The following is a 14485-nucleotide window of genomic DNA, read 5'->3' as shown; positions in this document are numbered from 1 at the left end:
CGCATTAATAATCTATGTAAATAACTGCAACCCCTCTAAAAGCAATCAATCTCTTATCTAGCGTGTGTATTTTACATCTTAATCTAATGGCACCTCTTTTTCTTTGCTTCTTGCTTTCGTTTCAGGTGAGTTATCCACATGTTATGCCGTACCGCGCAATTTCTCCGTGAAACATCCCAAATCGTCCTTCATTTCCGATCGATTCCCGAACAGATGGGACAGTGATCATCGAACACGGTGACTTGGCCATGTTTGATTCGACTCTCTCGTGCTTTCCCATTATCCCCCCCCCCCCCCCGCTACCAATACCATCACAAATGACCATCAAATGACAGGTAATTCTGGCCGTGCACAGCCAACCACCCACCAAATCACCCAATAAATCTTGTGATTGTCATTTTTATTACGGGCAACAGCCTTTGGCGCGTCTGCGGCAATCGCTAGCGGGGAAGTTGGAGACTTTTCGCTTCCTTCGCTTGTGGATTGCATAATGTGGATTGCCCTCCAGCAGGATGAAAGATGGATGCGATGTTGGGGTGGAGAGGCAGCAGGCCTCTAATCAACTTGCTCGCTCCCGGAACAAGGGGAAGCAGGGCAGAGCAGGTGCCATTTTTCACGGCACTTGTTGGGAACGGGGAAGGTGATAAAATAACATCGATTTTATGCCACTGCCGTCACGTCGCCGCGGGAACAGGTTGTGTTCGACATTTTTTCTTCAGATCGGTTGGAGAACGCTTCCGAAGTCATCCAGCCATTGCCAATCGTATGTGCGCGTGGAAATTGGGATCATTTTTAGTTTGCGCATAGCTGTGGGCTGTTAAAAGCTTTGCCGCCTGGGACGGCCAGGAAAGGATTGGCTGTTGCCATCACTCACCTTACGCAAACTGCGCAAGGATGAAAACACAAAATTTCGTACGCGCGTGGGACACGAGATAATCTAATGGCAATATTATCAAGCACTGCTTCGCCGCGAGATCCGTGAAATCGTTGATAATATTGTAGCGTGTGGTGCGGTGCCATTTATCTGTGGTGCCTTCCAGATGCCTTCCCGTGAGTGGCCGGAGGCGATCCTCAGCGACGTGTCCTAATGGATAACCTTGGCAGCCAATCAAACGTGTCAATCGTAGTTCGTGCACCTCGGCTTTTTTTTGGCACAAATGGTGGTGGGATACGATCGCTACCGCTCCTCGGGTCGGTCAAGCAACAGAGAAGGTGTCACTGCCAGGAGGCGTGTGTGTGTTTATATAAAATGGGCAGATCATGGCATTCCTACCGAAAGCAGAACGGTCGAATCGATCGCATGATAGCTTAATGAAGTAGACAACCACGCACGGGTCTGTAATGATTTTGTGTGCTTGTGTGTGTGTGTGTGTGTTTGTACATGAGCAATAATATTTGGGCTTTTTCATTGGCGGAAGCTTGCTGAGGGTTTGTGTTGTTGTTGTTGGTGCTTTTGCTGTTCCCATCTAGTTCGTGCCCGTAATCGATGGTTTGTTTTTGTTCTGCTGATGATGCTTCGCGTGTCGCCTACCCCTGGGGTACGTTGCATGTTTCTACGCAAACATACATTGCGGTGACGCACGTGGAGCTGTTACGCGACCCCAAAATTTCCCTCCAGGGCGTTCGAGGGCGGTCGAGATGAGATCAGCGAGGGGGAGAATGAACATCATCATAGAAATAATTATTTGACATTGAATTCATCAATCGAGCTTTGGGCGGGCGAAGGGAAGGCACTGTGCGTGCGTGAAGAAGGCACGAGCGGCGGGCGACGCACATACGCACATGTACAGTCCAGCTCGTTGTCACGCTGTGTGGTGTGAAAAAAAAGTGAATCTTTTAGCACCGGCAGGCGTACTTTTTCGTCCATACGTTTTGTGCACTTCGTTCGCTAAGCCGTGTATCGTGCGGTCATCTTTGCGCTTAGCTGGCGCTCCGTTTTGGCCCAGTGCGTTTAGGCGTGGAGAGGGAGCGAAAACATAACATTTGCACAAATAGCCTCCCATAAACCGTGAGAAACTCGGCTAACGGTCAAGAGCGTTGTGTGTGGTGGCTGTTTTTTGTTCCAGTTGTTATAATTTAGCGTGACAAAGCTAAGCAAAATGTTAGCCAGTTTAATTTGCTCTCCGCGGTATAGTTGATCTTCTCTTTTCCGCAGCGTAATAGTGTTATTTTTCATTAGTGCGTTAGTGAAGTCTTTGTTTTTGGTTGAAACTGAATGGCATATTAAGATGTTATAAAAGAAAGCAATAAATCGATGCGGGCTGGTGAATCGCCGTAACAAATCAAATCAGTTATAAACGGCTATTAATGCGGTTGTTACCTGGAAATATATTTCGCATCGAATAGTATAGTCCACTGGGGGTGGGGGGGGGGGGTGTTTTTCGCTTCTTTTACTTTAACGGCGATTATGTTTTGGAGAGACGTTTGCATCGGATTAGTATCCGACAAATCAATGTCATGTTTTTAATTGTACGTTGCTTTTCGTGAGATCATTTTCAACGGCTTATTTTAAATTATATTCCAAGAAATATATGCAAATGATCGCCAAACGACTTTTAGTGTGTCAAGAATGCAGTGTGCGATATAATTTGCATGTTATGCTCCATTTGTTTAAATCTTGGTGGCAATCCGCTGAAGCGTTATTGACATTCGGAACCAAAGAGAGTTCGGAAGCGTATAATTGTGCTCATACTTTACCTCATAAGTGGAGGGTACAAAACGAGCACCCACTATTTTTCATACATTTCAAGAGTGTTTGTTTTTGCCTATCACCATAGCCTTGCTTGAAGAATAACGACGACGACGACCCATTTTCCCTTTGCAGCAATTTTTTGCGCTCTATCCAACTTGCCCAACATTAACGACATGATAATCGATTTATGCGAAGGAAGTTTTCAATTTTCCCCTTTTTCTAGGTTACAAGTCAAGACACAGACAGGGGGGATTATTTTTTGTTGCACTCTTTCGTTCAATCTTTCTAACGCTTATATTGCTCCATCACACAGCAAAAAGTAGCCAGTAATCTTCCGGGAACTATTAGCCCCTTCAGTTTACACAACTTTTGCAAGAACGGACTGGGGCGTACAAGCACAGAACACACCGACTGCACAGTTAATGCTTTCGGTGGGGTAATGTGTCGAGTGGTAGGATACGGTGCCGGCACCGAAAAACTCGCTTTGCAAGAGGGAAAGATTTATGGGAGCTGATGGAATGATTAATGGGTTCCCTATCAAGCAACCCAGTCTAAGTCGAAATTTTTGCAATCGCTGGAAGCACTTGCTGAAGGTTGCGGTGTTGTGGGTGAATTTAAAATTCAGTTTTTTTCTTCCATTTTTCTATCACTGTTCCTGGCTGCTTTGCTGTATCTACCCGTGTCGCTTGTCCCGGAGAGCTATCTGTCTTAACCGTGTCGCCTATCTAGTCGTCTATCGCTCGTCGTCGTGTCAATCAGTTGAGGTCGGTGGCAGATTGGGCGAGCGCTATGGTGTGCGAACAAATTAGCTAACAAACGTGAATTGAGTGAGTGATTTGCATGTAAGCATCGTTTGTGCAGATAACAGTTCGAATTGGGTGCCGCCGCAGCAGGGTGTGATACCGATGTCATCTTTGCAAAGGTAATGATTAATTTTGGGATATTTCTATTTTTGGAGGAACCCCCATCGTAATACCGACTCGGCCGAGTCGATTATTCGAAAATATGAATGAATTACACACATCAGATATCCATTCAATCATGCGCTGTATGTTTTCTGACGTCAATGAAAGTAGTCTTCCTATTTCTATACCTGAAATTATGAAAGTGTAATTTTAGCTTATGGTTCAGTGCATTCGGTAGGAAGATTGCCGTGTGGTTTGACGTCACTGATTTAGGACAGCGTGTAGTGATGTTGTCGCCAAACTCGAGCCCCCTACATAATGATACACCATAACTCAATCGGATTCCAGTTTCGTTCCTAATTTGTTTCATCATTGAAGAAGGTGAAGCTTTTTGACTCGTTATCTTTCGACCGATCGTTTGCTTTTGTGGTTGGTTATTTGGATGTAAAAAGAAGCAAAAATGTCTGTAATTTAACAAAATAGCAGTCAGATCAATTTGAAGAACTGAAAGAGCAACGACAGGAAGTGATTCTAACCTTCAAATGGAACTAGCGCTGTGCTTGCAACGACGGACACGGGTGGAATGAGTGATTATTTTCACATTAGCTGCGGTTGCCTTTTTTGGCGTTGAGCACTTTCGATTGTAAATTGCATGGCATGACAGGTCTCGTTCAATAAAGACGCCAGATTAGGGCACGTACACCGTTTGCAATCAGGCTCCTACGCTCCCGCAGCGGGCAGAGACGGTGTGCTGATTTTATTTCGCTCGTTCGCCACACCATCCATCCACGCGCCTGTGGTGTCGAACGAGCGACATGCGGACGGACAGGATTAATTATAATAGTTTAAAGCGTTAGTGCTGTGGTCTTTGATGTTTTCCGGGGACAATGGGATGGGAAGGGAATGGGGTTGTAGTGGTTTCGTGCTTGAGGTGGGCAATTTTTGACCCCTTTTGAAGCGTTGATAATGAAGACATTAGGTGTGTTGGTGTGTTTGTCTGCGTGACCTTACAACACTTATGCTGTGAGCTGATTGAGCAAGATTTAATGCTGCCTGCTCATTGGCCTGGCACAGTGAACAAGATGTTAAACTGCTCGCGGCATTAATCATTTTTATGTTTTCAAATCACTGAACAATTGGTGAATAACTCTATTTTCATGAATGTTTTATTTACATCTTCTGCCCATGACGAGACTATCGTTTCCGTACTGGTTCTTCATATCAAAATAATACAATCAAAATATCTTCAGTCCGTCACAACAGTCACAACATCTTCAGTAAATATTTGATCTAACTTATCCTCAGTTCTTGTCGCCATTGAATCGGATGTTTTTCAGCTCTATATAATCTATTTAAAGCCTTTGTCGGCTGACAAGCAACTCGACCAGACCATTGCTTAATAATATCTGCAAGCGTGCACGGTGTACATCCTGCACGCGACAAATATGAACACATGCGAAATTAATAGCCAAGAGTGGCCTCGATTTGTTTGACCGGCTTAGCTGTGATTTGCGGTGCGCCTGGTTCGAACCGTCGGAACATTGTCGTGAACAGTAGAGTGTAGCGACGTAAAAATGTTAAATAAATGTTTACACGTGTTCGCAAAACGCTGGCGTCATTGCATTCGAAGCGGAGAGTGCGTTGCTACTGAAGCATGTCCGTGAAGGTCTGCGCAGATTGTTCAGTAAGTGCTGTTTGACATGCGCACGCGTTAAGCGTGGGTGAAAATAGCAATAAAATTTAACACATCAATGAACCACGCTGTGCGCACCCGCCGGGTTGGATATGTATGATTGATTGGCTTGTTTGGTTGGTGCGATTGTTGAATTTATGGAAGGAATGCTGGTGGCAAATCGTTTACAAATGCTCAATTGTACGTCTATGCGGTTCATCGACGCTGGAGACATTGATGGCGCTGTTTAGATTTATGGTGTTAGTCTGAAGTTTCCGTTTCGGAGGAGAAAAGTATGAAAACAATTTAGATGTTTGTCGGGCGGTCTTCATCTGAATCCAGCGAGTATTGTGTCATCAATTCACGTAAATACCAACTTTTATCCGATATGTTTTGAAACGTGTTGTTTATTCCACATTAATGCATTTATTCCACAATAATGCGTGCGAATATGCGTTTATCTAAGCCGGTAGTGTATAAAACCTTCAAAAGTAGCGATGTCGTTGCATATGTGATTCAAGAAGAAAACATGAAGCGGCAATAATAAACGCACACGAAAATATGCACATAACACGCACAGTAAAAGTCATAAAACCAGAACTAAAGCTAACGAATACTTTTGTTTAACGACCCGCGACGTCGTGGCTTATCTGTAAGGTTTGTTCGCTTTTGTACAGAGGGCTTGGTTTACGAGGGCCGTCCTATACCGGAAAGCGGCCGGTAGCGGATGTCGGTCAGTCTCAAACGTATGGTAATGGATAAATCTGAAGAATATTACTGCTGGGAGGAGCACTGTGGGAGTACCAAATCTGTGCTAATTGGTTGGTTGTTGTTGGTGTAAGTGTGCGCTTTGGTGTAGTTTTTGTATATCTGGTCCATTCGACGTTTCCAGGAAATGATTGATGAAATAATATAAAAATGTGTGGTATAGTTTTTGGTTGCATGTGCTTTGAAGCGAATATAATTTAGATTGGTTAAAGGCATAGTTTACAAGCTCCACTCAATAGAGATATTCATTGCAGACTGATACTAAAGCTTAACCCACAATTATTATATGTTATCACAGTATCACCAGATTCCAGGATTTATCGATTTTGTTCCGCACTCGTCATAACTGCTGCATCCGAGGCCGGTGTGCCATTGGTCACGGCTGACGGCGGCATCTGATTAGAACCGATTGGTTCGGAAGCGGTATGCACTTGATTAATGGGCGCTTTCTGAGTTCGTGGCTCGATCAGCTCCTTCAGCGCTGCACCAGTTGGTAGCTCTACCAAAACGCACAAAAACGCCCCCAGAATGTAGCTGAAGAAGAGCACCTCAACGGTATACCCGGTAACGATCAGCTCGTTGCTGTAGATGGGTGCCTTTTCTCTACCGTACACCTGCACAATCACAGTGAAGTGGATCAGATAGACGCTGTAACCTAGCTTGCCGAGCACGCGAAAGATCGGATGGCTAAGTGCCATTTTGATCCAATTGTGTCGGTGAAGCAGCGTCAATGCTAGCAAGATGATCGTATTAAACAGACCCCAGCTCAGCTTGAATGCACTTGCGTACGCTGCCAGACAGATGGCGGGCAGCCAGGTTAGGTTGGAAACGACCCACGATACGGTAGCCATGCAAAATACGTAAAGAAGTCCGGCAAATTGAGCCAGCTGGCGGAATGCCGCCACCTTGAACAGCTCGTTGCGCTGGTCCCGATAGTGATGGTACACAATGCCGGCCAGAATACCGAAGAAGTAGATACCGGTGTTTTGATGGAACGGGAAGTAAAGTATGCTCTGGAATTGCTGTCCGCGGATGTACTGCTCGGTATCCTTCATATCCACCGTCATGACGGGTGTAATGTCGTTCATCATGTAGGTCACAGCAGGGACGACGACGCTGTAGAGAAATACAGCTCCAAAGATGTACCGCCTGGTAGAGGGCCACTTCCAGAAAATCATCATAATCGCCAAACCAAAGATGTACAACTGTAGATCTGTTGCCAGATACCAGGATGGTATAAAGCACTAGAGAGAGAGAGAAAAAAAACATACAAAAGTTCAATCTCTACTGCCCATCACAAACGTTGCTTCACTAGCACACCTACCGGATTGTCCCAGCCGATGTAGTTATTCACGAACAACAGATTCATCCACCATCTATCCTGGCAGTTGTTGGCCGATTCTCCAATAAACTGCTGCCCAAAGGGACCATCGATGAGGTGCCTCATAACTGATGCCTCTAGCAAAATCATGAACGCGTACGTGGGCACTAGCCGGCAGAGACGGTTCAGCAGCCGCTCTCCAAAGTAAGACAGCCGAAAGGTTGGATTTTTGCGCACATGATCGAGGAAGTTGATCGCCATCAGCATACCGCCGATGGTGAAGAACGTTTGTACGTAGTTCTGAAACTCAGCAATGAACGTTTGTAGCGAGGCACCGTGCTGCAACTGCTCAAGGTATTCGGGATTGCGCTGCGGTATCTTCAGGTGGGCGATGGACACGTGTAGAAAGATGACACGGAACATCTGGGCGAACCGGAACGCTTCAAAACATGCCAGATCCATGCGGGTTTGCGTGTGCATCGGTTCTTTCAACCGACGGATGTTGCGCGGAAAGGAGAATGCTGTGAGCAGTCGTTGATGGGCCTGTTTGGAGCTGCGCGTGAAGTAATCTTCGGGAAACTTTTGTTTAGCCTGCTGGTGCATATCGTACACTGTGGAGGCTACCACGAGTGCGATAATTGCAGCCGCCAGTATGAAAAACAACACATCCAGCCAATCTGTGATAAATAAAAATGTGTGATGGATAAATGTAGGAGGAGCGATGAATATGATGGTAAATTGGTTCATCATTCTGCGATGTGTCCCATGATAAATTGAGTGTAGGACAAATTTGGTACTAATCCACTAATTTTAGTTATCTTAATTGCTGATACACATCACAGTAATAAACCGTCTGAAACAATTCATACCATATGGGATGTTCTCAGTGTCCCGAGAGTAGCAGTGCTCAATGCGTAACCGTGACGATACGATCAGATTGTAATGCGGAGTTATCTCAGCACTTATGCAGCGGTGTATCATTTCTTCCCGCGACAGTCGATCGATCGAACCTTTATCGGTCGCATTTTGCGTGATGGCATTACGACATTTTGGCACACACACTCCGCGCTCCAGCACCGAATGGTCGTAGTGATGATAATCGCTAGAAAAATACTGACAAACCCCACAACCCGTCGGCAAATTTTCGTTAGCTGGTCTGGTTTGGTATGCAGCTCGTAAGATTTTAGGACGTTTCTCTACTTACGCTAAGATTTCTCCACAGCGCAGACGAGTCGTCCGGTGCTAGTGGTGCTTTTACGATGCAATAAACGTACTCGTCCCGATACCACCGGCGGCAATCTTCGAAATCGTCGTACACGAACACTGGGGGAAACTTGAGGTACTCATCCACTGTAACAGCATAGAATGAGGAGAAATGAGCTTATTCTTTGGCAGTTTGCTATGTTTTATCTGCAAAACGTATAATGTAGAAGAGCAAATCTTCTTGTACACACACACACACACACTCGGGCATACACAAACACACTCGGGCATACACAAACACATACATGTACACACACGCATATACTTTGTTTTTCACACAAGCACATCCATACTCATTAACACTTAGTATCTCATGATGTGTATGAAACTTACTTTGGAATGTTTCAGCGAACGAGTTCCCTGCTGCGACCATGCTAGTAGTCAACAGCAACGAACCGTAAAGTGCAAATAAAATCACTCCGTGAGCCATTTTATTGCTCGCGAACATGGTGCAATTTTAGATGGTACAGCTTTCCACAAGTTGATGAAAACCACCTAAACCTGCTGCTATTAGAACACTTTAACACACACTTTAACTCGTTAAATAAGTTGCCCGTCACTCTGATATGTAATCTTTTCTTTCAGCAAAGCATAAATACTTGCAGAATTGCTGCAACACATTGGCTCTTGTTCATATGAATCAAGCATTTAACTTATGATTTGGATGTAACTCAGCATACGGGGGAATTAAAACCAACCACACCGCACTACACTCACTTCACGGCTATACACAACAAGCGTTTCTACTTCATGTAGCTGTTTTTTTTTCTTTCTTCCACGATTTGGCAAGCGGTTGTCGTGCGCAATTATCATAAGCTCGCCATATTTTTACAGCTACGGTGTTTTACAAGCACTGACAGCCATCATATTCATTGCCGGATATCGTTCGCACTATTGGCCGTGGCCAAACACACTCTACCGACGAGCCGGTACGCAAACGATCGGGTAAAAGCTAGGCCGTTACTAGATTGACGAAACATTGGTAGAAGATAAAAAAAAAAAGATTATTAGCCTTCATGTACACACAAAACATACAACTCACAACTCGAGGAGAGAGTGACGCAAATTATAAAACCGTTTTGGGGCGCGTGCTTGCGCGCGCACATTGGAGTTTGTGATAAGGCGAAGCAACGAATAACCGAAGCGTTTTCTGTGTATGAGGACTGGAAGTGAGTCAGTCATTAGTAGAAAATAAACGCACTGGCCTCAATATGGTGAATACTTGTTTTGAAACTGTACTTTCCAGTGTTCATTTCATGTTCAAATTGATGAACGTGAATCTATTTTCTAAAGTAGTTTAACATAAATAACATAGCTTTTCCTTTTGAAGGTAGCAAAAAATAACCTTTTCATTCATCTAAAACCAATGTGCATCTGCCGGTGAAAAAAGTTGGCGTCAAGATTCGCATTGAGTTGTCGATTCACGATTTCAGGGGCGCGCGAACTGTAAAGCGTGTCAAATAGATGGAAAATGCATCAGCTTCAATCATAACGCGAACTAGTCCTCGTAAGATTGTTTGAGATTCGTGTGTTTGTAAGGACATGTAGCAGAAGGTTAGCTTCGCACGAAACTAGACGCAATAGTTTAGTTTTGCACGAAACTAGACGTTGTAGGGCAGATTAACTACATATTGGTTCACATGATCGATCACAGATGCATCTTCCTTAATGTTTGTTTATTGCACCGCACTTTATCAACACTGCACTTTATTGGCGGTGTGTGTAATGTTGAGCTGTATCTGTGCTTCGGCAATTTGTTGATGAACCATAGTTTGTTTAATGTGTAAACGGAGAATGACTGTTTAGGAAAGTTAATGGCTCGTGCTCTTTTATTTATCCAGCAACAGCAGAAACACCGGTGGCACTGAACATTAAACAAGCATTACACATTGTATTTCGCATTAACACGATAATGATCAATATTTGCACTGCTCTCGCACTGTGGTTTGCTCTGCCATGATGGTAGTAGCGGTGTACAGGGAGGGGTAAAATCTTCGCACTTAAAGAGTTGTAACGTCCGAAATGAAGTCAAAAGTAGAAAACTCAAGCACGATCGCACCGTTTTCACGTTACAATTATTTCCACCGAACACACGGATGCAAACATTATCCTAAGTACCGGTGAAAATTCACTCACGCCGCTAGCTGGAAGTATGTAGATGTTCACTCGATCAACGACCAGAGACGACTGCATTGATCAGTCTCAGAACGGTACGCAAAATGGGTTTTCGCCACCGACACCACCGTTGCCGTGCCGCGCTCGCAGCGCGTTCGTCGCCGATTCGGCCGTTGAAGTCTTTCGTCTCAGTTTCGGGTGCTGTCTAGCGTGGCGCGTCGCTCATGGGGCGTTGTGTCGATGAAGCATGGCGCAGAGTCCGGTGATCAGTACATGACGATTGTTACCGGCGAATCGTTCTTTCCTTGTCTTTCGCTAGTGCGTGTCCATCCATGCGATCTCATGTTCCTCGCATCACGCCGTTGAGACTGCGTAAAAAGGAAGGTGATATTTTTTTTTATTTGCGTTACTTTACTGAACCCATGAGTAAGTCATACATCTATTGAAGAAAGCACTAATCCCAATTACCGCGTCAAGGGTGAGGATCGAGGACGATCGCTGTACAATCACTTGCATCATTGACAGCGGGGTAAGTGTGTTCCTTAAGCTTACCGCGTAAGCCTCTTTATGTGCCAATGGTACAGTATGTTGTTATGTTGTTGTTTAAACAGAAACCTAACACACCCCTGTACTTATGAGCCAAGGCAAAACGGCTTCTAATAAAATGAATGCTGGCTGTCGATCGATCCAGTGATGTAATGAGGTACCTTTTTTGACGTTTATTTAACCTTTCTCTGCCAAATAGGGAGATGATTCTTTGATTGTAGTTGTTAAAAGTGTGCAGTGGTCAATTCGTTATTCACCCATGTGTACCTTTAAGGTGGTTTGCTAAATACACCACCATGAGCATCGGCCACTGGGTGGGCTCAGATAATGGGCTACTGTCGATGGTCGAAACGGTATAGGAAGTAAAGATTTAATGATGCTTTAATGAACTATCGTTTCTTTACTATCGATTAATGCACTGGTTTGCGAAAATGTGTTTTCATTCGCGGCAAATTGCGGTTTTGCGAGGCTTTGTATCGCGATCGTACGAAGAGAGTAGGGTCGGACAAGATAAAATAAGGTATAGTAGTAAGGTAAGCAAAAACACAGTCCCCTTGTGATCGGCATGATCACTTTTTTATGATTTATTCACCTGCAAAATCTAAACGGGGTAACCTTCCTTTGTGAAAAAGCAAGAACGTGTTAGGTTGAACGGATAGAAAAAACATGTAGATAAAACCGATTACCGCAGTGATGTTCGAATGCCATTTTGGTCTGCTGGCTATGGGAAGTTGAAGGACTCAGGTGTGTGTCCATGATGCATTCGGCATCAACGACAGCTAAACAATATTTCCTCTCACCTCATAAAAGTCGATGATCTTTGCAAAGATTTAATTGTCAAATGGATATTTATGCTTATCAAATTCATTAAGCCGCAGTAAATAAAATGAAGCCATTTAGATGAAACGAAGCCAGCCTCCTTTCGATGAGTTTGCAATAATCGGTAGTGAAGTGGGAGTAGCACGATTCATTGCCCGTGCGCGCTTTTGATTCAGAGCAAATGTATGACCGCTGATTGAATCGACAAATTTGGTACATTCTGCAAAACCATTCAGCGAATAAACCGTCTACAATACTCGTTTGATCTTTGTTTATTGGGCTGACAGGAAACAGAACAGGTAATCAAAGAGAGACAACAACAACATCCTGAAACTGCATGATCATGGTTATGTTTCGGCGTGCGTGCATTCTCCGTTCGTTTTGTCCAGTCATGGTTAAAATTGATTAAAGCAATTTCCATCTATTGAGCTCTTGTTTGAATGAACTTACAAGCGATGCCGCCACTGTTGCTCACCTTGTCTCTGCTGGGGCACATGTTCTATCAGCAGCAAGTGTAGTCTATTTTAATTGTTTTATTTTTCTTTGTGAGCATTCGATGCTGAAGAAAAGTGTATTGTTGATGGCGTTTCAACGTGGAAGTATCGCAGCCACTCGAAATAGGAAGCAATTGATCGAACTTAAGGAAGTTTGCTATCAGCAGCGTTATTCGTGCTCATTTATTAGCCAAATTAAACTTGCCGTAATGAACGGGAGCACACAGTGGTAGTTTCTTCTTTTGGGGCACCCTGTTTATGGATGACGGCCTTGCGGAGCGGGCGGAAAGTATGTTTGTTCGTAGCGGGAAACACGTATTACATCGACTGTTGACCCGGGTGACGTCAATGCAAGGGGGGAGCATGAAGGCTGCGTTTGCTCATCTCGAACTTGTCGACCCGTGCCGGCGCGCATGTGTTTTGAGTTTTTCGGTCTGCACGAGAAAAATTACAGCAACTGAGCCAATTTTGGTGGGAAACCACATTGTCCATTTGCTTTCGTTTTCTGTAAGTCAAAAGTGTTAAAAGCCTAGGTAGGTAGCGTAGCCGGTTTAAATTGCATGCTTGCGAAGACGGTGTAAACAAAATCACGTGAATGTAGAAGAGCGTTTATCAAACAGCATAGGGCTGCGCGTGTCAGTTGGGCGTTCGAACAAGTTCAGTCCGCGCATTGGCGTGTCGCGCGCGCGCGCTGGTAACTCTTGAGACATGGGACGCTATTTAAGTGGAATAAAATATATGACGGTTGTGTTCAAGAAGGGATATGAGGGGTTAAGCACGAACAAGAGTGGACAAAATTTGTTTTGTCTCGGCCTCATCAAATAGGCAATTAAGTGAAACCCTCGACGGGTGAACAGACGAGTGGCGAGGACCGCAAGAGCAAAAGAGGCAAACGCAGCGCAAGGTGCGAGATGGATTTGATTTTTTGATGAGGGACAATAATTTACTAGATGGTAGACGAAACGGATCTACGTTCGAGAGCAAAACACACTCACGTTCACACTCCCAACCGATTGGCTTGATCAGATGCGGTGGGTGTTTTCGTCTGCACGTTAGCGGATCTTCCATTCAAATGAGCGAACGATGGGGAAGAGACTACCGTAGAGAAATTATTCGCCATCATTATAACTGTGTCAGCGCTTCAGACACTCGCGTGACGATGTATTTTGATTTATATGGTACCATTTATTCCAATTAACAACAGTGAGTCAGTGTTATAGGGGAGGGCACTGTGAGTGGCCGTTTTTAATTTATGCTTTACAGATGAATCTATTATTCTGTTCGTCTGCGTCTGTTTTTGACCTGTAGCGGAATACATCTAACTCATGTAATATTTCAGATAAATATGAATATGTGTTGAATGTCTTAGGGCTGAAGTTTAAACGATACACGTTCTAGAGCAAAATATGTTTGTCTAGAATGGCTAGCACTTCCGGATGACTAAAGAAAAATAGGTTTGTTTTTCAACCTTGACCATTTTGAAGACTAAGCGATCGCGTATACTTCCGCACCGTGAAACATTGAGTTTATTGACCTACATTGGAAAAGTCGGAACTGAGCTTGTGTGCCCTTCTGATTCCAGTGTATGTGATGATTGTCCTGGAGATTGATTAAAGGCTTTTAAAACCTTTCGTTATTTGTTTTCATTGCTAGCACAGCGGCTGTGTTGAAAACTGCTCCGTATGCGCCATAATTATACGGTTGTTTTGGGTGACCCTTTTTTAGAGAGCTTGTTGCTTTTGCATCCGGTTTGTTGTTGTTCATCCATAGCTATGAACGTATTCATAGCCGTTGTACGAAAGGTTGAACCGCGTGTACTGCCGCAAGCATGTGCGACGCTACACGTTGCAGGCGAGAGCGACTCGTGGCGATCATAAAAATCACCCAAAG

At 44.3% G+C, this 14485-nt stretch overlaps 2 protein-coding genes across 14 annotated transcripts in view; one reads left to right on the top strand and one right to left on the bottom strand.

Annotated features, from left to right (window-relative positions):
• Positions 1-14485, top strand: part of LOC120951782 (complexin) — a 167251-nt gene that overhangs the window by 14034 nt on the left and 138732 nt on the right. The gene's annotated exons all lie outside the window — the stretch shown is intronic.
• Positions 5657-11159, bottom strand: LOC120951781 (nose resistant to fluoxetine protein 6-like). 2 transcript variants are annotated; one of them, XM_040370686.2, is made up of 6 exons: positions 10740-11159; positions 8955-9584; positions 8563-8708; positions 8228-8471; positions 7362-8035; positions 5657-7281 (listed from the first exon to the last, which is right to left on the bottom strand). In XM_040370686.2, the coding sequence occupies exons 2-6, from the start codon at positions 9067-9069 to the stop codon at positions 6355-6357; spliced, it is 2106 nt and encodes a 701-aa protein (XP_040226620.2). In that variant the 5' UTR covers positions 9070-9584; positions 10740-11159; the 3' UTR covers positions 5657-6354. The 2 variants fall into 2 exon arrangements, with proteins under 2 accessions (XP_040226620.2, XP_040226617.2); XM_040370683.2 differs by having other exon boundaries at positions 10758-11159.

The sequence above is a fragment of the Anopheles coluzzii genome, chromosome 2 (assembly GCF_943734685.1).
Source record: "Anopheles coluzzii chromosome 2, AcolN3, whole genome shotgun sequence".
NCBI lineage: Eukaryota > Metazoa > Arthropoda > Insecta > Diptera > Culicidae > Anopheles > Anopheles coluzzii.
Note: the sequence above shows the minus strand (reverse complement) of the source record. Positions and strands in the feature narration are given on the sequence as shown.